General features: G+C 33.9%; 1 protein-coding gene and 1 long non-coding RNA gene across 2 annotated transcripts in view; one reads left to right on the top strand and one right to left on the bottom strand.

The window, feature by feature from the left end:
* Positions 1-23,389, top strand: part of LOC123532473 (autophagy-related protein 9A-like) — a 34,666-nt gene extending 11,277 nt beyond the window's left edge. The window contains exons 7-22 of the mRNA XM_045313920.2: positions 1,816-1,915; positions 2,575-2,624; positions 3,729-3,819; positions 4,456-4,555; positions 6,549-6,589; positions 7,106-7,168; positions 7,707-7,781; positions 8,448-8,557; positions 9,390-9,430; positions 9,914-10,048; positions 12,307-12,486; positions 13,291-13,374; positions 18,059-18,125; positions 18,823-18,923; positions 19,445-19,526; positions 20,122-23,389. Of these exons, the coding sequence (XP_045169855.2) occupies positions 1,816-1,915; positions 2,575-2,624; positions 3,729-3,819; positions 4,456-4,555; positions 6,549-6,589; positions 7,106-7,168; positions 7,707-7,781; positions 8,448-8,557; positions 9,390-9,430; positions 9,914-10,048; positions 12,307-12,486; positions 13,291-13,374; positions 18,059-18,125; positions 18,823-18,923; positions 19,445-19,526; positions 20,122-20,576 (1,775 nt within the window). The 3' untranslated portion in view covers positions 20,577-23,389. The remainder of the gene's footprint in view (positions 1-1,815; positions 1,916-2,574; positions 2,625-3,728; positions 3,820-4,455; positions 4,556-6,548; positions 6,590-7,105; positions 7,169-7,706; positions 7,782-8,447; positions 8,558-9,389; positions 9,431-9,913; positions 10,049-12,306; positions 12,487-13,290; positions 13,375-18,058; positions 18,126-18,822; positions 18,924-19,444; positions 19,527-20,121) is intronic.
* On the bottom strand, positions 14,345-18,036 carry LOC128546530 (uncharacterized). Its single transcript, XR_008366011.1, has 3 exons — positions 17,637-18,036; positions 16,755-16,851; positions 14,345-16,241 (listed from the first exon to the last, which is right to left on the bottom strand). It is a non-coding gene; the product is annotated as an uncharacterized LOC128546530 (long non-coding RNA).
* Positions 23,390-24,063: the final 674 nt, after the last annotated feature.

Below are 24,063 nucleotides of genomic sequence, written 5' to 3'. Positions count from 1 at the left end.
AGTCTACACCAATCTCCTTCATGGAGAAGCTAACAGGCACATAGCCGTTACAAGACAGAAGACATGCAAAGGTTCTGCTTCAAGCAGAGAAGTTCAGGTCGTTTCAAGACCATCCCATGAAAGCCAAGCTAGATGGCTACACAAAGAATCGGCTCAAACGTAGCAGCTTCGTACATGAGGCAAAGAAACTCAACCGAGAGTTCAAAACTGAGTCCCCTAGGTAGTGAAGACATCATAAATCCACTAGCGAATGATCTGTCCTCAGTGACTGTGAGACTTGCTGTTCCTCGTCTTGACCATGGGAAGCAAGAGGATGAAGGCATTCAGAAGAGCCTCACACTTGCTATGGTCAATGAAGACTATCCTCCGGAATTATAGACTCATGTCTATACAGACGGATCAGCCACATGCGCCGTCAAAGATGGAGGAGCAGGAGTTTTCATTCAATACCCATCTGGTAAGAGAGAAACACTACATGCAGCCACAGGAAAACACTGCAGCAATTACAAGGCAGAGACTGAAGCACTCATGAAGGCCGTCTCAATGGTTGAAGACTCTGTAGAAGAAAGCTCCTCAGTCGTCTTTCTCACAGATGCACTGTCTATCATGGAAGCTCTGATCAACAATAAAGCTCCGCAGCTAGCCAGGAGAATGCAGAGCCTGAGTATAACCTGCAAAGTAGCACTTCAGTGGATTCCATTCCATTGTGGACTTGCAGGCAATGGAGTGGCAGACAAACTGGCTAAGCTAGGAGCTCAGTCAGAACAACCAACAGAACCTGTGAGTTACAAGGAGAAAGTCACCATCATCAAGGCACTAACGAGACCAAGGATGGAGGAAGATGCTTTTCATCTCCTTGATCGGTCCGAACAAGTGATGATGGTCAGGCTCCGCTCAGGGTACAACAAGCTCAATGCTCACATGTACAAGAAATACAGACTGACATCATCACCAACTTGTACATGTGGTGAAGATCAGACTGCGGAGCATATACTTCAGAGATGTAAAAGGCATGACCAGGAGCGAGTTGCGACTTCGCCGATAGATACCTCAATCCACCAGAAACTGTATGGAGGCATTGAGGATCTTCGGCAAACCACAAGTTTCATCGAGGCTACTGGTCTGACAGTGTAGATGCGAACGACAAGAAGAAGAAGAAGAAGAAATTCGGCCTGAGTGATATATTTTTACGCATAAGAACGATAAACGAGGAATATTCTATGATAAACCTTATTTAGATACTTGTTATTTCTATTCTAACACAACTTACCTCAAATAACGTTAGACGAGATTCAGAAGGGTATTTTCATCTAACATAAATTACTACTGCTTGCTACACCGCAGCATTAGCAAAAACAAGGTTAGCGCGCAGCATAGTTCAAGGTTGATATATTGCAGAATAACCTGAGATAGACTTCACTGTACAAGTTTGTAGGTTTGGTCGTGTTAGAATAACAGTTATTGTATGATGGTTAGGTGAGTATCCAAGGTTCTGGACCTGCGCACAGTGGTATTGACAGAGACAGATAGGCCAAGGTAAATATAACCTTGGTCGGGCCCATAAACTTGGATGTTCATAAAAATTACTGCTAGATTGTTCTTAAGAAAATATGCCTACAAACAAGTGTACCAATGTATACTATCAACTGATCTAAAAACATTTTCAGAAGATCTGGTTTTTGACAGATCTATATTTAGTATAGCTTGTGCATTTGTTCTGACGAAAAGATGAGGATCTTCATGTGACCGGTTATCATCCAGTAAGATAATCCAAATTCATGAATCATAGAATTAAGAAGTTTATATCATTTTCAGATATATATCATCGTATACTGAGATTTAAGAACTACACGTTAGCCATGGTGAACAAATCAGTGTTACCGCTAAAACTTAATGTGCCTTTTGTTGGAGAGTAGTAAGTAGAAAATTTCCTTTTTCGTAAAAATGAGAATGCAGAACTGTGAATTACCACTACTGTAATCAGTTATTTGGTTTTTATTCTTGTGGATCAACTAAAGAAGTGAATTATAAACTCACCCAGCACTATCCTCTGATTCATGTAGCATGAATGTTAAAATTTTAAGATTAATTTGTTCTGTTGACAAGTGGTTACGTTCCGAACTTTGAATCACTTGCCTCTCACCACTGTGGGTTTAAAACCTTGCTTTGGGTGTAGCTTTTTTCATGTGAAGAAGCCATCCAGCTGGCTTACAAAAGTCTGTAGTTTTACCCAGGTGCCCAGCTGCAATGGAGAAATGCCCCAGGAGGCAACTAGAGTCTTCACGATCAAAAGCTGGAAAAGACACCATATGATCTCAATATTTTCTACATTTGGATCACTCAACATCGGATAACTGAGCATTTTGCTAATCCTATTGCTTGTGATTTGTGATATACTGTACTGCTTGAAATGGTGTTATACTGTACTGCTTGAAATGGTGTTAAACAGCAAAATTATGTGCTGTCATTTATAGTAACCACTAGACCACTGCTCCCCTAATATATTGTGATTACTTTTCATTGTTATTTTTGTCTGGAATATACTTGACTATTTATTATATTTTCTGCTTTCAGTGTATTTCTAAGTACAGGACTGAAGTATAACATTGAATTTCTCCTATTTTGTAAGTATTATTTTAATCTTTAGAAATTGTAAATCAAAAATCTGTTTTAATTATAACTCCATTATATATGTGGTTAAACAAAATTTAGTAAGGTTATACATGAATCAGCTTTTAATTGGTGTCTCCTGAAATGGTCCGTTATATGTTTGCCAGATAATACTCTGAACTCATTTTAATTTCATGGGAGTTAAATTTCTATTTTTGTCAAGAAAAACTTACCTTATGGTGACCTGAATTCATGGATTTAAAATCTTAAAGATAAAATAAATAGAAAGTTTGTATATCGTTCAGGATTTAATTTCATGAATTGATACAGCAACAGAATGAAAATTAGCCCCTCACAAATATTTATGATTTCATAGTATGTATTAAAACTGAGGCTTCTAGAACACCATTAAAAGCATATAAATTTTGCCAACCAGGTGTTTCCAAACAAACTCTTGTGTCTGAAAATCTTTCAGTGTCCTTTTCTCTTTCTCACTCTAATAAAATGACTGTATAATTGGCGATTTATAGGAATATCTTTGGTTACCTATCCCTGTTTGAATGAAGAGTAATTATGCCAGAGTACCAGAAAACTATACATGCTGTGAAATCATTAATAGATCATTCATTTTCCCAGTTTATAATTTCCATTCAATTTATGTTTCAAGTTCAAAATCCATATTTAATATCCTCACAAAAAATGCTGTTTTTGCCAGAACCATAAAATTATATATAACCATAATTTTATGCCAGCAAAATTAAATGCTTTCACAGTAGTTTCTTAGCTCTTGGAAGTGGCCTTCAAATGTTTGTAACATTTTCATACAAGGGGTATGCTGTTTGGATAGGTTTTTGTTATGAATTTATATGTAAGCTGATACCTCAGTATTGTACAGGTTCCATGACTCTGTTATGCATGTTTACAGTATTATGCTCCTTCATCAACTTCATTGAATTAACTTTCTTAATGACAAGGCTGTTGAATAGTCGAGCATTGCTGTCCTCTGACAGCTCTTGTTGTTACAAGTAGTGACTTGATTGTTGACAATATGTTTAACTCAATACTTTAATCTTGAATTTAAGACTTTGCTTTTACTAGTGTATGAATTGTATTTATAGGGGGACCATGGTCAGCGTTCGAAAACAAGTGGCATTTGAAAGAAGAGTATAAAGAAAAAAGTTTAACTAAGAGAAAACAATTAGCTGAAACGTAAGTATGTGTCTGTATTTAATGTTACAGATATAGACCAGCTAAAATAACTTGAAGTTCTTCTGTTGTGCGGAATGCTTTTGAGGTAACATAGTTTGACTTGAATATAAAATGAAATAATAGGTGCAATTCTTCACTGCATTCTGGATCATTTTTGTCTTCAGTGCTCAAAGATTATTTTTATATAAACTGGTCCAGGCACTGGAAATTCCTGAGATTCCCTTGAGAGTCTCACACCCAACTTAGAGGTCTGTAGTGGTCCTTGCCAGGAAAGAGGGCTTTGCATGTATCGGTGCTATACACCATGCACAGTAAGAACAAGGTTGTCTGTTCAAAAAGAACTAGGCTATGTTAGCCAGACATGCCTTATCTAAAAGATTTCACTGTTCTTTGGGCTTCCTCTTGCTCTGTTGCTCTGGTCAGAAGCTCTGTGTCTGCACTGGTATAAAAGGTAAAGGTAAGCTTTATTTTACATCTGCTTACAGAGCATACCATCAACAAAAATAGCTACAAATTTGTTGTGTGACAAACTAGTGTCTGCCAAGAGTAGTCTACACTAACACACACCAATTATGCTACAAGCCTGCATATTTTATAATGCATCTTTTTCAAGTTTCATCTGGTATTCTTTTTCAGGTTATCTCAGCGTATTCTGTGGTTAGGAATTGCCAATCTAGCATTATCTCCCCTGATATTTCTCTGGCAGATTCTATACTCTTTCTTCAGATATGCAGAGGTAATAATAGTTCTTAAAAATGACACTTGAATTTCAGTTTATATATAACATGTGAAAATTATTATTTACATATATATATTATCAAAAACCTATTGATAATATTTTATTAGCTTGGCTATTTGAAGCTTTTCTACTCACCTGAGCCGGAGCTGGTGTCACACCTTGGTTAAAGCTTTGCATACAAGGTTTTATCTGTGACAGTAACTATTGCATGTATTACATTAAAACTTGACTGCCTAGTCAGACGTATTACATAACCAAGTGAATTTTTGGTTGAATTTAATACAATGATGCCTATTTTTCACAGTCATCAGACCTACTGAAATAAAAACAAGTTGATTACTCTTGGTTGATGTAATGTAAATTGTGGTCCTTTTTTGACTTAGAAAATTCACTAAGTATTTTTTTGCAACTAACTGTTAAGTTGTATCTCAGTACAGCTCTATGTATTGGATTGAAAACTTCATACAACGCCTCCATGTCACCAGACCTACTGAAATGATTAACTATGGTTGAATTTACCATAACCTAAAAGTTGGCACTTTCTGGACTGAGAAAATTTGATGACATTAATTTTTTGCTCAAGTTATACCTCTGTAACGATTAAAACTTCACAGAAGGCATCCTTCTCATCAAACATACTCTTTGTTGAAATTGATTCAAATTACGGCCCTTATTTGACTTAGAAAATTTGGTTAAAGTTCTGCATGCAAGTTTTTTTTGTTGCTATAATAAAGTAATGAATTGTAATAAAATAGTTCAGTAACATAATTCTTGCCAAGTATTGGCTGATATTCAACTTAGATGTTGTTGACAGGCTCTTGCCATTTTAAAATTGGGGGAAAAAGTAAAATGAACAAAAATCATATATTAAAACATACTTGCTAGGAACCAGTAGTCTGACAAAATTTGATCTTTTTCCTGCATTACTTTCTCAGAAATTACTTTACGTAGATGAAGCTCATACCCCATATACTTCAGGTGATTTTTCAGCTGCAAGTGTAACTAATACCTTTAGCGATTTAAAATATTGGTTTCAAAGAGGCACAGATAAGAGTTGTAAAAGTAATTTCCCCCTTCTGGTAAACCAGTAACTGGACAAAAAATTTGGCCACAAATTACTGTTATTTTGAGGTCAAAACAAGTAAATAAAATATTTCTTCCAATATGTTTTAATCTTTCTAAATCTACTAAGAGATTTTTATGCCCCTGAAGGGAGGCATATTAGTTTTCAACTGTCCGTCCGTTCGTTCCTCACAACGTTAACTTTTTGCATGAAGGCCAACGTTAACTTTTGCATGAAGGCACTTTACTCGTGAACGACTGCACCCAGGACCTTCAGATTTCACATACTGATAGTACTTACTGAGTTCACGACCCCTACTGACATTGGGGTCACCAGGTCAAAGGTCAAGGTCACAGTGGCAAATGTTAACTTTTTGCATGAAGGCACTTTACTCGCGAACCACTGCACCCAGGGCCTTCAAACTTAACATGCAGATAGTACTTATTGAGTACACAACCCCTACTGACTTTGGGGTCACCAGGTCAAAGGTCAAGGTCACAGGGGCCAATGTTAAATTTTTGCATGAAGGCACTTTACCTGCAACATACTGCACCCAGGACCTTTAAACTTCACGTGCTGATAGTACTTATTGAGGACACAACCCCTACTGACTTTGGGGTCACCAGGTCAAAGGTCAAGGTCACAAGGGCCAATGTTAACTTTTTGCATGAAGGCTTTTTACTCGCAAACCACTGCACGCAGGACCTTCAAACTTTACATGCTGATAGTACTTACTGAGTACACGACCCCTATTGACTTTGGGGTCACCAGGTCAAGGTCACTAGGTCAAAGGTCAAGGTGCTGCGGGGGCATTTGTCACCATTAGTGACAGCTCTTTTTTACACCATGCATATTGCACAATACTTTTACCTTGCTTTTAACCAAAATACATGTATTTCTAAATATTGCACTTGCTCTGTTTTTCAGTTGGTTAAAAGACAACCAGCATTTCTTGGTTCCAGAAGATGGTAAGAAAAAGTTTAAAGAAACTTTTTTTACATTCCCCTTCAAAAGAGTTTGTTGAGGCTGTGCTGAAATTAGGCTGTATTGTCTGATTTGACCTGCCTTAACATTTAAGGCAGTAACTTTAGCAGGGAAACACAAGAACATTTTATATGACTTGACACAGTACTGTATAGGTCAGACAATTTTACTCAATGGGAAAAGTTAAATGAGTTGAGAACTTACATTTTTCACAGTCACCTTTGAAAATACTCAAGTTGGAACAATATAAGAACTAGACTTCTCTTTCGATAAAAGTTCTCTGTTGTATAAGTTGTCACCATTTGTTACAAACCATTAACTAGATGCTGCTGGGTAAAAGTCTACATTTTAAGTAAAGATGGCAGTTGTCACAGCTGTTCTGCTAAGTATCAACAAGAGTAAAAAAAATATAAAAAAGGTGAAAATTAATTACAGTGTTTTATTTAAACCATTCTGTGAATATGTAACATGATTTAAAATTTTATATACTTTTCTTTCAGGTCCAACTATGGCAGACAGTATCTGAGACATTTTAATGAACTAGACCATGAATTCAATGCTAGGTAATAATTTACAAAAATACAATTTGATTTCAGTGTAAGGAAAGGAGTTTCTTGTTTACTGAACTTTCAAAAAAAGAAAAAACAAAAAAAAACTAGTTTTTGCAGATTTCATGGTCTTGTCTGTTCACAAAATGTTACCGCTGCAAACAAATATTTTCCAGTTCATTTAATCTTCCAAAATTGAATTTCAGAAAATTTCATGCTATGGTAAGTGACATGAAGTTATTTCACAGTATGCTTAATATGTTTTTGTCAAACATACCACTACAATTAAATCTTCCATTTCTTATCAGTATTTCAGTCATCTTGTTACAGTGGAATTCCATGGTATTCTTTGTTAAAAGAATTAATCATGTAAATTCTGAACCAGGACTTGCTAGAACTGTTAAATTGTCAAGATAAACAGATACTTGAAAGGAAACTAAAAGAAAACATAATGCTCATATGATAGAGAATAAATTCCAGTTTGTATTTGACTCTGTTGAATATAATGTGAAATTGTAATAATGACTTGACAAATGTGAAATGTTTATTCCAGATTAAACAGAGGTTATAAAGCTGCAGACATGTATCTTAGTATATTCACTTCACCTTTGCTAGCAATTATTGCTAAGTAAGTATGTTCTAGATAATTGCTGAGTCATCATTACAAAATCAAACTCTTTTAAAATGTATGAAGATTGTCAGTGCTTAATCAAACCACCGATTGTGTGTTCTATTCATACTGTTTCATCTGATATGACGTGCTAATTGAATAAAGTTGATGCTTGAGAAAGCAAATATACATTGGGATATTTGGTTTGTGTGTTTAATTTGGGTATTTCATAGAGTTAGTTTGAGGGCCTCCATGGCTGAGTGGTTAAGGTCGCTTACTTGAATTGCCTCTCACTGCTGTGGGTTCGGGTGTAGAATCTTTATGTGAGGAAGTTGTCCAGCTGATTTGCGAAGGTCATTGGTTCTACCCAGGTGCTCCCGATGCCTAATGATGCTCAGAGAAGCACCTTTGATCTTCCTCTACCATGAGGAGTGGGAAAGTTGCTGTATGACCTATAATTGTGTCTGTGTGATGTTAAACAACAAAATGTTGTCAGTTTATTACAGTCAAATGTCTTCCTAAGTTTATTGATTTGTGAAATTACCACTTGTGTTAGACATTAATAAGTCATTGGACATATGTGTTCATACACAGTCTCTATTGCCTAATCTCAACTGAAATTTCATTATTTTGAATAATAAGACTATTGATTTATATAAATGAACTGTTTTATATGTATTTCAGAAATGTAGCATTTTTTGCTGGTTCTGTGTTGGCTGTTTTGGTTGTTTTAACTGTGATAGATGAAGATGTCCTCAATGTGGAACATGTTCTAACCATTATGACCATAGCTGGTGAGCTTGATTATTTAAAAAGCCAAGACTTGTTATTTATTGCAATTAAAATAATTTCAGGCTATATAGAATCGAGGGATATTCTCTCAACAGAGTCCACATTCTGCTGTCTAGAACACACGTAATTATGTCTCCCACCACACAGTGGTGTGGGAGACATATTGATTTACTCATGCCTGTGTGTGTGTCTGTGTGTCCGTCACAAATCTTGTCCCCCCTCTAAGTCGAACATTTCTCATCCGATCTTCACCAAACTTGAACAGAATGTGTTTGCCAATAAGTCCTTGGCCAAGTTCGATAACTAGATCGGCCCAGGCACTTCGGAATTATAGCCCTTGAAACTTGTTTTTGATAATCAAAGCACTGAAAGTCTGATAAGGCAGTTGAGGTCTTGGTGCATGGTTGACTCATATACTACTATTCAGATAATTATGCAGTTGTGGGAGACATGTGCTTTTCTCAAAAGCAGCTCTAGTTGGGTCTGTGTTCAAACAAGACTCTTAAGTTGCAATTTCATTGTTAACACCAGATCTAGTTTATAGACGTTGCCAATTTCATTCAAAAAGGAACTTTTTAAAGATTTTTGGAAGTCAGAAATATGATATGTTATAGGTCTTTGTGATACAGTTGAACCTTCCTTTGCAGCCACCTGTACTAAGCAACCACTTGCCTTATGCAGCTAACCAGATAGTTTCCCAAGTTTACTTTTTGTTCAAATTTCAACTTCTGTTAAGCAGCCACCTGCCTTACACAGCCAGATTGTGTTGCTCCTTTGACTGGCTGGCTAATACAGGTTTGACTGTATGTATTATTTATCTGTAATGTATTTCAGGTGTAATTGTGACATCCTGTAAAGTTTTTATACCAGATGAGGTAAGTCCGGAGTTTTTCATGGTTTTAATTTACTTGAGCATAGTCCAAGGGGTTAGAGCCAGGAGGTTGTAATTACATAAAAAATAAGCTGGCATGTATGACCTTCTGGCACTAACCCCTCAATACATATAGACAGTGTTTAGAAAAAAATGCATTTAGTGTGAGGTTTTACAGAAAACTGTTTTTGAATACAGTACCAACAGCAGTGATACATAATAATTTCCATTTTTTGCAGGCATATTGTTCTATAGTTTTGTAAACGGTTGTTGTATCAATGTAGTATGTAGTGTAATAATTAATTTTTGAATTTGAAAATATTGACTTTCCTTGATAAAGATATGAATTAAAAATTCCACACAAGTGTGCTTTGTCATGTAGGAAGTTGGTGCAATGTCATTCATTTTGTTCTTGATAAAAACTTCATTACATGGTGTAATTATGACTGTTAAAATGTTGCTATACATGTTTTAATGTATATTTTAGCATACTGTATATTGTCCAGAGGTTCTCATGAGGAATGTTCTGGCACAGATACACTACATGCCCGACCATTGGTGCGGAAATGCTCATACTTCCAAAGTTAGAGGAGAATTTTCTCTACTCTTCCAGTTCAAAGCAGTAAGTTCTAGTATATTACTTTTGTTAGCTGTTTCCCTGCGAGAAATTAATGATTTTTCAGTTGGTAAGGTTTTCTAAAAAATGTTGACCTAGCTGAGAAGAAATTGTAACCCTAAAAATTGGAAAATATCATGAGCGGTTTTCATTCAGTTCTAAGAGAAGTGCACCTCATACATGTACTGCAGTTGCAAACATGATACTAGGTTATTTAACACATTCTAACACGACCAGCAAATAACCTATTTACACATAGAAGAACATCAGTCAACAGTTATTTTGCGATAACCCATGCGTGTGCAGTGATGTCATCTGATCCATGGGCATAGCACGGTCGTAAAAAGTAGTTACCATTTTTAGCTCGACTATACGAAGTATAAGGAGAGCTATCCTACTCGACCCGGCGTCAGCGTCTTTCCGCGTCCCCACCTTGGTTAAAGTTTTTTTGCACTTTTTCTTTTTTCATCATATCTCTGTAATTACTTGATGGATTTGATTCAGACTTAAAATAGTTATTCCTTATCATCACCCACATCATCTGACATAAGGGCCATAACTCCTGCACCAATATTTCATGATTTATCCCCCCTTTTCACTTAGATTTTCAGGTTAAAGTTTTGATGCACTTTCACTCTGTCTCTGTTATTGCTGAATGGATTTGATTCAAACTTAAAATAATTGTTCAACATCATCACCCACATCATATGACACAAGGTGTATAACTCTGGCACAAATTTTTCATGAATTATTCCCCCATTTTACTTAGAATTTCAGGTTAAAGTTTTGATGCACTTTCACTCTATCTCTGTTATTAGTGAATGAATTTATTCAAACTTAAAATAATTGTTCAACATCATCACCCACCTCATATGACACAAGGTGCATATTTCTGGCACAATTTTTTAATGAATTATTCCCCCTTTTTACTTAGAATTTCAGGTTAAAATTTTGATGCACTTTCACTCTATCTCTGTTATTACTGAATGGATTTGATTCATACTTAAAATAATTGTTCAACATCATCACCCACATCATATGACACAAGGTGCATAACTCTGGCACAAATGTTTCATGAATTATTCCCCCTTTTTACTTAGAATTTTAGGTTAAAGTTTTGATGCACTTTTACTCTGTCTCTGTTATTACTGAATGGATTTTATTCATACTTGAAGTAGTTGTTCAACATCATCACCAACATCATATGACACAAGGTGCATAACTCTGACACCAATGTTTCATGAATTATGCCCCCTTTTACTTAGAATTTCAGGTTAAAATTTTGATGCATTTTCACTATATCTCAGTTATTATGAAATGCATTTGATTCAGACTTGAAGTACTTGTTCCACATCATCACCCTCATCATATGACACAAGTTGCATAACGCCTGCACCGATATTTTTTGAATTATGCCCCCTTTTTGTTTAGAATTATAGTTATATAGTGTTTTGATAGACTTTATATTTACCTCTCTTATTACTTAATATTTTTAACAGACTCAAGCTATTGTGCAATATCTTCGTCCACCATTGGAGTCATTAAAATCTCTAGTGACAGTTCCAGTTTCCTCAGTTGTGCCCAGATTCACAATCCAGCATCGAAATAGTCGAGCGCACTGTCTCCTGTGACAGCTCTTGTTCTAACTCTGTTGATACTAGTAGTATGTCATGTTAGAATCGAAATAACAAGTTCCCAAGTGTGATTTATCGTAGAATAACCCGAGTTATTAGTTCTTATGTGAAACAATATATCAAAACTCAAAACACGGGTTAAAAAAAAAATTCTACGATAAAATACAATTGGGAACTTATTATTTCTTAAATTTTCTTATTAATACTGTCATATATTTAGAGGTATACCCATTTGAAGAAACATTTTGGACAGGTTGATAGGTAAGGCCTATATGTTTTTCTAATGGGTGTAAGTTGTAGCTTGGAATTCTCGCTTGGGGTGTAGAATAATTTCATGTGAGGAGGCCTTCAGGCTACCTTACAGAAGGTTGGTGTCCTCTATACCTTTATTTATGCCTGTAGAGGCACCTGGTGTCTGTTATAAAATTAATTTTTCTACCTTCAGAAAGTTGGAAAGTTACCCCAAAATCTTGTTGGCGTGACTTAAAACCAAACAAAAATTTATGTGTGAAATATCTTGAGTGGTACTCTCCAAGCCAGTAGACATTTGTTGACATAGGAGCAGAGTTACAGAATATGCCAGTTTTATAGGATAATGATATGCCATCCTTATCTTATATATATTTACAGATATATCTTGTGGAGGAGTTGTTGAGTCCATTGATTACTCCTCTGATACTGATATTCAAGTTCCGAGGTAAAGCCGGTGATTTTGTTGAGTTCTTCCATAACTTTACAGTGGATGTTGTAGGTGTGGGAGATGTCTGCTCATTTGCTCAAATGGACATAAGGAAACATGGAAATCCACAGGTATGACCTGGTTCAGTAATCAATTACATTCAATTACCATTATATTGTGATTAATTAGATTGACATATAATCCGATTTATCAGAAATAATTGATTACATTAAAATACAATTACGTTAATTCAATTTTTGAGTTAAAATGCCATACAGAAAATTCCACACAAAGGTTTTATATCCATAATTTTAATATACAGCTTTCCATTTATCTTAATTTTACCTAACTGGCAACAGTGTTTTTTTTTCCAGCTGATTCAATGGACTTTGGATATCCTTATCTGTTTTGTCTTTGAAATTTGAAAGCCAGCAAATTCATCCAGCAAAATGACCATTCCTTTTCAAACCAAACAAAATCAAATAATTTTGAAGTATGGTAGTTTTATTGTTAAGAAAGTTTACCTTGACAGATTTAAAGTTGATGAAATTAATGAAAATATAATTATGACATATAAATGTAATATGGAAATTTAATAATCAGAGATTTTTTCCTGGCATCTGTCTCCCACTAGCAAAATGTTGACGTTGTGCAAAACTGTATTTTATTATATTCATTATCGTTCGAGTTTGCTAATTTTTTTGAGAAAGTATGATTCTAAAATTGTTATGAATATTAATTAGCATATCTCCCAAAATATGTATGCTTCTAAAATTGTTTTAAATTTTAATTAGCATATCTCCCAAAATATAACAAGCAAATTCTTCAGAACAGGTATGGATGTAGGAAATCAAACTGCTTGAATAGAAGCAGAAAATACACAATATTCTGCATAAATTTCAATTGTAACTGTATTTTTCAAACTGTCGTCTTAGTGGACTGAGGAACAGGAGTCACAGGCCAGTCAGAAAGAACAAGGAGAGGATGGCAAGATAGAAATGTCCCTTATGCATTTCCATGTAAGTTAATAATAGAAATGTCTCTTGTGCATTTACATTTAAGTTCATAAAAAAATGTCTCTCATGCATTTCCATTAAGTCCATCATAGAAATGTCTCTCATGCATTTCCATGTAAGTCCATCATAGAAATGTCTCTCATGCATTTCCATGTAAGTTTGGAATAAAAATGTCTCATGTGCATTCATAGAAGCGTCTCTTGTGTATTTTCATGCAGGTTCATAATAGAAGTGTCTGTTGTGCATTTCCATGTAAATTCATAATAGAAATTTCTGTCATATATTTTCATGTAAGTTCATTATAGAAATGCATTTCCATGTAAGCTAATATTTTATTTTGAAAGAAATGGACTTTATAGAAGATTTTATTACCATTGACTTGATATTTTGAGACCAGACTCAAACCCACTCAAGGCTGCTGTTATTTTGCTTGTTTGCTTTCTATACCTCCAAAGGATCCTCTTATATATTTTATTTGTCAGTTTAATAACAAAGTACTAACAGTGTGAAATGATTAATTTTTGTACAATTTAGGATATACAGCAACTTTCCTACTTTAATGATGGCAACTGAACAGTACTTTCAACTTCTTCACACAAAAGAATTCTACACCATGAATGGTGTTCAAACTAACTGATAGTGGTCAACTCTTATGTTCAAGTCTGGCCTTAAAGTTGAACATGGATGTTTGAAAAAATCCTCTCTTGAAATATGTGACAGAGCATGAGATTTTGGGTCCAAATGCAATTTTGGTCAAAAATGGGGTTTTGGGCTAATTTTGACAGACTGACCGGTTCTGAGTAAAAATCTTCAATTTGACAACAAAAATCAGTCGTTGTCATGGAGATATTACCACTTTTCGGACACCATGTTTTTGTCTAACTGTATCAAAATTGAGGCAGTTTATCTTAATAATGACACCATATTTAAATAATATCAAGATAAAATACATGATAAAATAACAAAAGCAACATGCAATTAATGGAATGTATTTCTTTTTGTCTCTTTCTTTCATGTAGTATAAAAATATTTATGTTCTAAAAATCGTTTCTATAGCAACACTGTTGTTTAACCTCTTTTTTAACAGTTTTTTGATGAATCTGGCAATAAATTACATAGAATGTGAAATAAATACACAATTAACTTTTTCTAGTGTGCTAACAGTTTACAGACAACTGTTTTATGACATTCTTTTGAACAAGATACAGAATTTATTTGATATCAAATTAGACAACATCCCAAAAACTAGGACATTAATCTTATTATTATAGACACTTTATCTATTAAAGAGTAAGAAAGAATATCAGGCAAGAAAATATAATTATTAGACTGTTATTATCAACTGTGAGTTTGCTAAAATTTCAAAAGACTTAGATTACTGATCAGTGAATCATTACCATGGCAACAATGTGGTATTTTCTTACAAAAATACTAACATTTCCATGGCAACAATGTGGTATTTTCTTACAAAAATACTAACATTTTTGGCAATTTCTTTGTAATAAATTGAATATTGGAAGTTTTTTTTCATATATTTATATCAAAAGCTGTCTGTCTTCTTATTTAAAAGTAAGAGAGTAGACATCATTCCCTGAAAATTAATGTAATATGGTTTGAGAAATACATAATTTTCAGATACACCTCTCTCAGTTACAACTATTGCCATTTTAAGGCAGGCTTGTGTAATAACATAGTGCTTTGTTGATGCAATTATTACATATGAAAATATATTCACTAACATAATACAGCTTAACATATAAACAAGAAAGATGTTGTTTACATATGATGATATCCAAAATAATTTAAAAGTTAAATTAATGTTACCATGGCAACAATACACTCTTTTCTTAAAATAGTAGTTTTTTGTAAATTTTCCAGAAAGAATCAGAACATTCATTTAGCATGTGTTCAGTATACATTTGTTTTACACCACAAATGGTCAATTATGATCATTTATAAAAAACAAACATCATTTTATGTAATATAACTTGTCTTTGAGAACTACATATTTTCCTGATATGCCTACCTGCATTACAGCTCTGCCATTTTATGACAGATTTGTGTTATGACATGTTTTGTTGATGGTTACACATAAAAGATATTTTCTTGCAGAACATAGTCTGATTAGCAGAATATAAAGAAGACACATGCTGTCTACATAATCAAACAAATCTAAATTTAAGTCAAATTTGTGTTACCATGGCAACTCACAATGTTTTGCAAAAAAAATAGCTATTTCTGCAAAGGTCATGTCATGTAAAAATATCTTTTAACACAATTATAACCATGGATTAACATGATTAATTCTTGAAATAAAATATATTATATTCAGCCAGTAACAAATATTTTCTGCTATATTGGTAGTTTTCTGCCATTTCTGGAAAAATCCTTCCTACACTCACACTGGCAAGGCAGTTTTTATTGTGAAAATTGTTGTGCTTTAATGTCACACATGTTGTAGTTTTGAAACAACTAGGATTCATTCAACAGACATGTCTTAGTATTTCATGCATGCAGTTTTAGAAAATTTATGTTAAATTCTGTATTGTTAGAACAATTAAGATAGTGCTTCTCAAACAATTTCACAGCTGTCATGACATCAAAACACTACTTTTACCCAATATTTCTCACAGTTGACTAAGTTTTACCTTTTCTTGAAACACATTTGTAATTTGAACTAGAATTTTTAACTTTTTCAGGTCATGAGGGCAGGAAACATGACATTATTTGTGCAATATGGAGTTATTTGCTCATATCAGTATTTGTGACATGCACTCTATTCCACAGGCATGATTTCAGCTGGATGATCAGTAGAACATATTAATTCCTTCTGTTTCATTCCCATTTACATATTCATAGTTCTTTCATCTCTGCAAAACAAAAATTCATCAACATTAGAACTTCATTTTAATAAGATTAGTATAAGGTTACAGAATATAAGACTGTAAAGCATCTTTTTAAGCTTAAGAGAGTCTTTTTGTTAAAAGCTGACTGAAAGCAGATTTGATAAGTATAAACTCATCCAACATCTTACAGTATTCATACAGAAAAAGTAGCTTTTCAAGAATACATAAACTAGCTAAGATTCCTACAGTCTAGACATACAATTCATGCAATCAAACTTAATGCAAACACAAATACTGTAAAAATAATTTTGAAAATATGAAAAAATACATACATGATATATTCAATTATTGTATGTCATTACTTATTCACTTCTTAATATATTACACATATTTGTTGAATGGGTCTATAATCAAAATCATTTCTCTTAAAATGTTATGAATGAAATAGATCACTTATGTTTATGCTACTTTAATGTCTTTATCTTTCTTAGAATAGCAGTATAGTAAGTGTAAAAATGTATGAAGAAATTTACAAACCCCCATAAAATCCAGCTTGTTGTGTATAGACCTTCCTGGAAAATCATTTCACTGTTTAAGGTCATTGAATCATGCCAAACAATCCTCAGTGGTTGATCTGTAAAATGAAAAAAAAATACTGAAAAGGCTGAAATGTTAGATAAAAAATGCCCTGGGCAGTTAGCTCAGTACTTATTTAGCACAAAGACTTCTATAAAAAGAGTAATAGGTTTGAATTCCTGGCAAGGCTTTCAAAACAGAATGTATCTAAAGTTTATTTATTTTACTAAGTGGGTTTTAGTCACTTGCCAAGAACAGTACAAAATGGTGAGGAATCCAGAAATAATGGCCAAGTGAACAGTATGCAAATTTAACATGAAAAGCTTTGGAAAAAACTGTCTCTTTCCAAGTAAAAACAATATTTATGCCTTGTAGAAGTTTTATGTATGGACTGATTTGACATTACATGTAAGAAATTAGTGGTTGAAGCTGACAATAGATGTGTTTCAACTATTCTTAATCAGTCACTTTCATGGCATGGCTATATTTATAAAATGATCAGGGCTTTAACTTTAATATGTAACTAAACATTATGACTGACTGTTGTAATTTTGTCTAGCACCAGAGTCACAAGGTCTTCTTGTAATTGTCTTGCATACAGATTCTACTGAGTAAGAGTCAAAACCGATTTAAAAAAAGTTGAATTCATGGCAGATTCAGCAAATAAAATATAGTCTACAATATATTGACACTTGTAAATAAAATTTGAACTGCGCTACATCTACCTCGAATCTGTCATTAGTGTCAAATCCGGGCTATTTTTGGAAAAGATATCGGACAAAACTGTCGATATGAACTCAAATAATATTTTTAACACTACATATCGCTTAAATACTTACTTACCTTGAGATTCGCTAACTGTCATTCTTTATACAATCGAAATAAATCATCAAATAATTGTTTTTGGTAGTTTCATTTTCTCCGCGACCTTCGAAGTTTACAAATGGCGTGTCGATTCAAAGGGCGATAAATTAACAATCATTTAAATTTTATAAAGAAACAGAATTGCAAAACACGGAAATGTTTATAAATGTCACTTCATTTTTTTCTTGTGGCAAGGTAGAGTATTATTGAAAACAAGAAATGCATTAATTGCCGCGAACACGTGGTAACGTCCACCATTTTTTTTGTGACGTAACTTTAATCGATGTTTTCTCAAATAACGTAACGCTGAATTTGGACCCAAAATGTCATGGTGCGTCACATATATGGATGATTGAAAAACTAGTGGTAGTGGTAAATTATGTTATAATTTTATTTTTCAGTTAACCAATCCAGAGTGGAAACCTCCAGAAAACTGCAGCATGTTCTTGAATAATGTCAAAGATCACAGTAATATTTTTTTACATATTTAATGACACTAATTGTGACATCATTAGACTGAACTTTATTGTATGATATATAGAAAAAGATTATTAATTTTGAAATTGTAAAAGTTTTTTCTTTTCTGTAAGTGTTGTAGAATTACCTTTGTGTACAGCTGAACATCTTTTTAATATTTACGCTTTTAGTTTGAAAGATATCAACTACTGAGTGGTATCATATCAATATTTACTCACTGTGAATTTTCTTTTAATACAAAGTGCAATATTTACACACTGTTTATTACTTTGCCTATAAAATGGCAATATTTATGCACTGTTGATTTCCTTTGACTACAAAATAGCAATATTAATGCACTGTTGATTTCCTTTGACTACAGAATAGCGATATTTATGCACTTTTGATTTCCTTTGACTACAAAATGGCAATATTTATGTACTGTTGATTTCCTTTGACTACAAAATGGCAATATTAATGCACTGTTGATTTCCTTGACTACAAAATGGCAATATTTATGCACTGTTGATTTCCTTTGACTACAAAATAGCAATATTTATACACTGTTGATTTCCTTTGACAACAAAATAGCAGTATTAATGCACTGTTGATTTCCTTTGACTACAGAATAGCAATATTAACACACAGTTAATTTTCTTTGACTACAAAATGGCAATATTTTACAAACTGGTGATATGCATATTTTCAGTACAGCGAGATGTTGTAGCTATGAGTTCAATGCAGCAAGACCTTATGGGAGGACCATTTCAGAGTATGATACCTAGTGGAGCCACTGGTGTAGGGCTTGGGGTGAGATTTAAACTTCAGTAGTGCAATCTGTATTTGTATGATTCAGTGAATATGAAGAATCAATATATTTTGTAAATTTTCCTTCAAAATATATAATTTTGTTAGCATAAAAAATTGTGGTTTTAACCAAAATAGACTATTTCTGGGGACAATGAATTTCAAATTTAAAGATTAGATAAATGAAAATGTTTTTTTGTTAATTGCCTTTGATTTTGTGCATTGATGCAACCATAAAATCCACAAAATTAGTCCCACATGAAAATTTATGATTAACAGGATCAGTTCTAACATTACTATTAGTATATGTTAAGATCATTTATTGAAATTCTAGTGGAATTAAGTTTAGCAGAAACCAAGAACAGCAAATGCCTTTCATTAAAGGGGTTTTTTTTAATCAATATTTGATAAAATCTGTCTTTAGTAACAACTTCATATAAGTATATTCAGTGCTATTGGTTTGTATTTTCTGTCCCAAGGTTTTCTAAATGTGTATTAGAAATTCTGTTTAATTCATATTCTAGTATGCCAGCCTGGTATCCAGTATAACTGGTCAGAGTGCAATGCTGTCGCCATCTGTAAACATGTCTGCTCCTTTTGCATCAGGTAAATTTCTTTGTTTAAAGTGGATGTTTATATTGTAAAATACTGAGCAAAATACTTCAGTTATCCAGTGTTTGGAGCAATCAAAACATAAAATATATGGAACGGAGACCAGGTGCTCCACCCATTGATGGTAGAGTATGTAGAATGTCACTGTTTTTGCATTACAAGAAGTCTCTAAAAGCCTTCCTGTCTAGTTCAGCAGGTAACTTACAGGACTGTAGTCAAGTGGTCATCCCTGACTTTTTGACTATGTCTGAAGTCGCTGGGCTCCAGCAGGCCTCCATCTCTTGATTCATGTGGGAAAGTTGTTTGTTAATTCAGAGAACAAATTAGTACTGGTGCAGATTTCAAAAACAGTTAGCTTAACCTGCCACATTTACATAACTGAACTGCTGTTTAAATTGGTATTAAACCCATACCAAACAGACAAACAAATTTATTGTCTAGTCAGTTTTAATGAAATTGACGCTGTAGTCGGCTACTATATCAGTTGCTTGTGACAGAAACTCACTGACATGTTCTGTAGAATATACTTTACAAATGTATAAAGTTTGTAACATTTTAACTTTATTTAATAAAAGTTTGTTATTTTCAGGTGTAACACCAAAAATGCGAGGGGCAGTATCTCAGTCAGAGGGACCACTAGCTGGATCAGGCGGTGGACTTGGAACCAGTTTTCATAGTCCCAGTTCCTCCATGACGGGACCTCCTACACTTCAACCCTTGTCCCAGCCTCACTCTCTCATACACCCGCCATCTTCCCTGTTACAACCAACTTCTACATCTCAGAGACATTATGACGAGGGGCAGATTGAACTCATGTCCACAGATATGAGTTTCAGTGCACTTTACATGCATGATCTAAGAACTAGAAGAGCTAGGGGGTATTATGAGAATTTAGACGATATAAGAGCCAGGTCTCTTTGGCAACGCCATGACACCCCACAAGCCACTCCGTCATCAGGGGGGACTACTCCAATGCCAAATATAGAAGAGCGCCCCCTGGAGGAAGACAGTGGCACAAAGGAAGAGGACAGTAATCTTATATAGATAAACTTGCAGTTCTAAGGCTCAAAACAGTAAGGCCAGTGTTAGTTTCAGTAGACTGAAATCCTTCAGCAGTGAATGTGCCAGTTCATTATGAACATGATAAACTGTCCACTGACTTTTGAGAAGAAGCATGGATTTAGTTATAATAATTTTGTTGTGACAGTTAGCAAATGGCTAGGATATGAGTGTGTCAGCACAGGTATAGGGCCCTGATGCAAGTACCACATATATGTGTGTAGACTTTTTTAAACAGAATATACATTGAATAAGTCAAACCTGGATTAAGAAGCTTGTCAAGAGTGCAAGCACTAGCTGCTTACAGCAAGACAAGTTGATATAATTAGAACAAAAATCCAGTTTGGGAAGTTAGCTGACTGGTTGCTTAAGTAAATTGGCTGCTTGAAACAGGTGGCATCTAAAGCAGGTGCAACTGCATGTTCTTTCATGTTGGATGTGGATGTGGAAAAATGACCTACATGTGAAGCCCTTTAGCAATTACAAATATTGTTCAAATATATGTTTTGATTTTATAATTTTGAGATTCATATTGATGTAATTTTTATAAAAAGAAGCTAAACTGCATCAAAGCTAAACAGATAGTAGTGTATAATCATTGATGTTGTAAGTCACCTATCATATTGACATATGTTATTAATTTGTGATGGTGCGCCGTAAAACCCAAATAAATAAATAAATAAATATTAATTTCCAATTTCTAAGTTGATATGAATAGAAACTGTCAAGAGGATAACTTCTGAGATGGGTTGAGTTTTACTAAATTAATGTCATGCGAGCCTGTGTGATTTTGTTAAAATAAAACTGTCTTGAATATCACTCAACCTAGAGTGTAGTTTGATGGCATAGGAAATATTTTGTGATATGTAATATTTGGGGCACTTATATCTTTATTTAAAATATGGGAATGTCATCGCCTGCAACTGTATAATATGGGTTCATATTACAACACTAGTCTTGTGTATATTCGGAAGTCATTTTGATTCTCAGTTGCTTACATATATTTTACATGCAATGAAAATTTTAGTTAACAATGATTTTCTAATTTTGTATACTGAGAGATAAAAGGTAGACATATGCATGTTACAGACTGTTACAAACATCTCGTAATTATACTAGTTAAAAATTCATGATTCAGTTACAGTCAGTTGAGTCGGCAAGAATTGAAGTTACAGAGATGTTGAGCAAAGCATCATAGTTATCCAGTTAATCCTGAAGTCCCTGCTTTAATAAAGAATACTCTAACAAGGCCTGATTAGTTTTCCTGCTCAGCAAAGATCAAGAGTATGCTGTTATTGTGCAGCAAAATCACTATGTTACATCATAGTGTCAATCGTTTTAGCAATGCACTGTAAATGAATCTATGACATGAAATGAGCATGTATTTAGTGGATGTCATTAAGAAAGTAGAAAGCAGTCCTACATATTAGTTAGAATCAAAATGGAATATCTCAGTGAGTTTCTATTGATAAAATCTTTGTTGTTCACTTACATACTAATGCATCACTATTCCTTTGCATTGATCAAAACTTTGCATCAGAATTTTATTCTGTAATAAAATCACTGTTTGGAATATATTACTTCCTAAACAAATATCATAAACTAAGATAGCAACAGTTTGTGCTGGTGTGAAGTGAGAGATCCAAACAAACTATGATTTTCTGTGTGTGGATTTACTTATATGATAGAATCTAAATTGTGTGCCAAGATATTCATAATCAAGGTTTTGTTTGATATTGTATTCATTCTGATGTGTGTGCTTTTCAAATAGTAGAGCTTTTGTTCTCACTTCTTTGTTGGCATTGGCATTCACTTCACAAAAGATTTGCATGTAAGCAGGTTTTCAAATGTCACAAATATTCTTGGCATCATGAGATGACTTCTAAGGACAAGTTACATAACCCTTTTTTGACAATATTTTGCCCCTTTGTAACTTAAAACGTTTGATAAATGTTTTGCATCTAAGCAGGTTTTTCAAAACTTACTAAGCCAAATGCCTTCATACATAGCTTTGGCATTATGGGATGACCTCACCGGGCAAGTTATATATCTAACTTTTATTTTTTATTAAATTATGTGCCTTTTAACATAGTTTTGTGAAAGTTTTGCATGTAAGCATGTTTCTCAGAAACTACATGACTAAATGTTTTCAGATTGTTCACACGTTTTTGGCATTATGAGATTATACACATAGCAAATTCTATACTTTGTGATTACAGTTTGGCAAAATTATGCCCATTTTATTTTCTAAAAGCATTTGTATGTAAGAAGGACTTCAGACATAGTAAAGTGTCCAGTATTTAGATAGCTCTTGTTTATTTTGAATCCAGATTTTTTATAAACAGCGTATCATCTGAAGACCAAAGTATGTCTTTCCGAAACTCGGATATTGATAATGTCTTGAAAAAAGCTTAATGTATTTATTAGCTATCTACCCATCACCCTTTTTTGTGTACTGAACTCCTGCCGATTCCATTCAGTTGAAATGAAACTTTGTATACATCATCAACATGAAGTTGACACATGAATGTTGTCAGGACTTTTATTGCCCGATTATTACTTTTGGAGCTCTGACCATTGCTTGGATTTTGAAATATAACAGCTATATAAGATCATTATAAACTCAACTACCCCTACAGTTTTCAACCAGATGAAATGAGACCTGGGTTACGACATTGACATGAAGTGGATATGCGCATGTTATTGGGACTTTGATGTCTTATTACTTTATTCTGGAGTTAATGCTGTGTTGTGGACTCTATCTAAAATTTTGTCAAGCATTTTTAGGGGACATGTGTCACACACTGTTCATACCATTCTTGTTGTGAGTTATGTTCAGTTTAATGATAATTTCCTTCCGTTGCGGAACCAGCATTTGTAAATGTTTAGCTAACAAAGCCCCTCTACCAAACTGTTCAAAAGCGAAACTCTACAATATATGTTAACCAATATCATGTTATTGTCTTTCAATTTAACTGGTAATATAGATATGCTTATGTACAGTTTTATATCGGTCAGAAAGCTGTGTTGTGTGTAAATTTTGGAACTAGTGTTAGTGTAATTTTCTTATTACTGCTTGTAAATATGTACAATATGTAGATACTGTGTACAGTTGTAATATTCAGTGTCATTTTGAGTTGTTATTATTAATTTATTTATACCATACACAAGTGTTTGTTATCATTTTAGCCTTATTTAGATTTGTATGAAAACATGAGCAGTAGATTAGTATTATGGGCTGTCCTATTTTAGCTATTTTTTTGAGACACCCAGCCCCTCCCCCCAAAGTGTATGGAGACACCTAGATTTACCCTTGTCCGCATGTGTATCTGGCTGTATGGACATCCATCCGCTCATCTGTCTGCCAGAGCAAATGAAGGGACGTTTGTTTGATACAGAGGACAATTGGTATTGGTAGATTCTGATCATTACGTTCTGCTGATTGAGTAATTTCTGTTGCTTGTTGAGTATT

Source organism: Mercenaria mercenaria, chromosome 11, assembly GCF_021730395.1.
Source record: "Mercenaria mercenaria strain notata chromosome 11, MADL_Memer_1, whole genome shotgun sequence".
Classification (NCBI taxonomy): Eukaryota; Metazoa; Mollusca; class Bivalvia; order Venerida; family Veneridae; genus Mercenaria; species Mercenaria mercenaria.
Note: the sequence above shows the minus strand (reverse complement) of the source record. Positions and strands in the feature narration are given on the sequence as shown.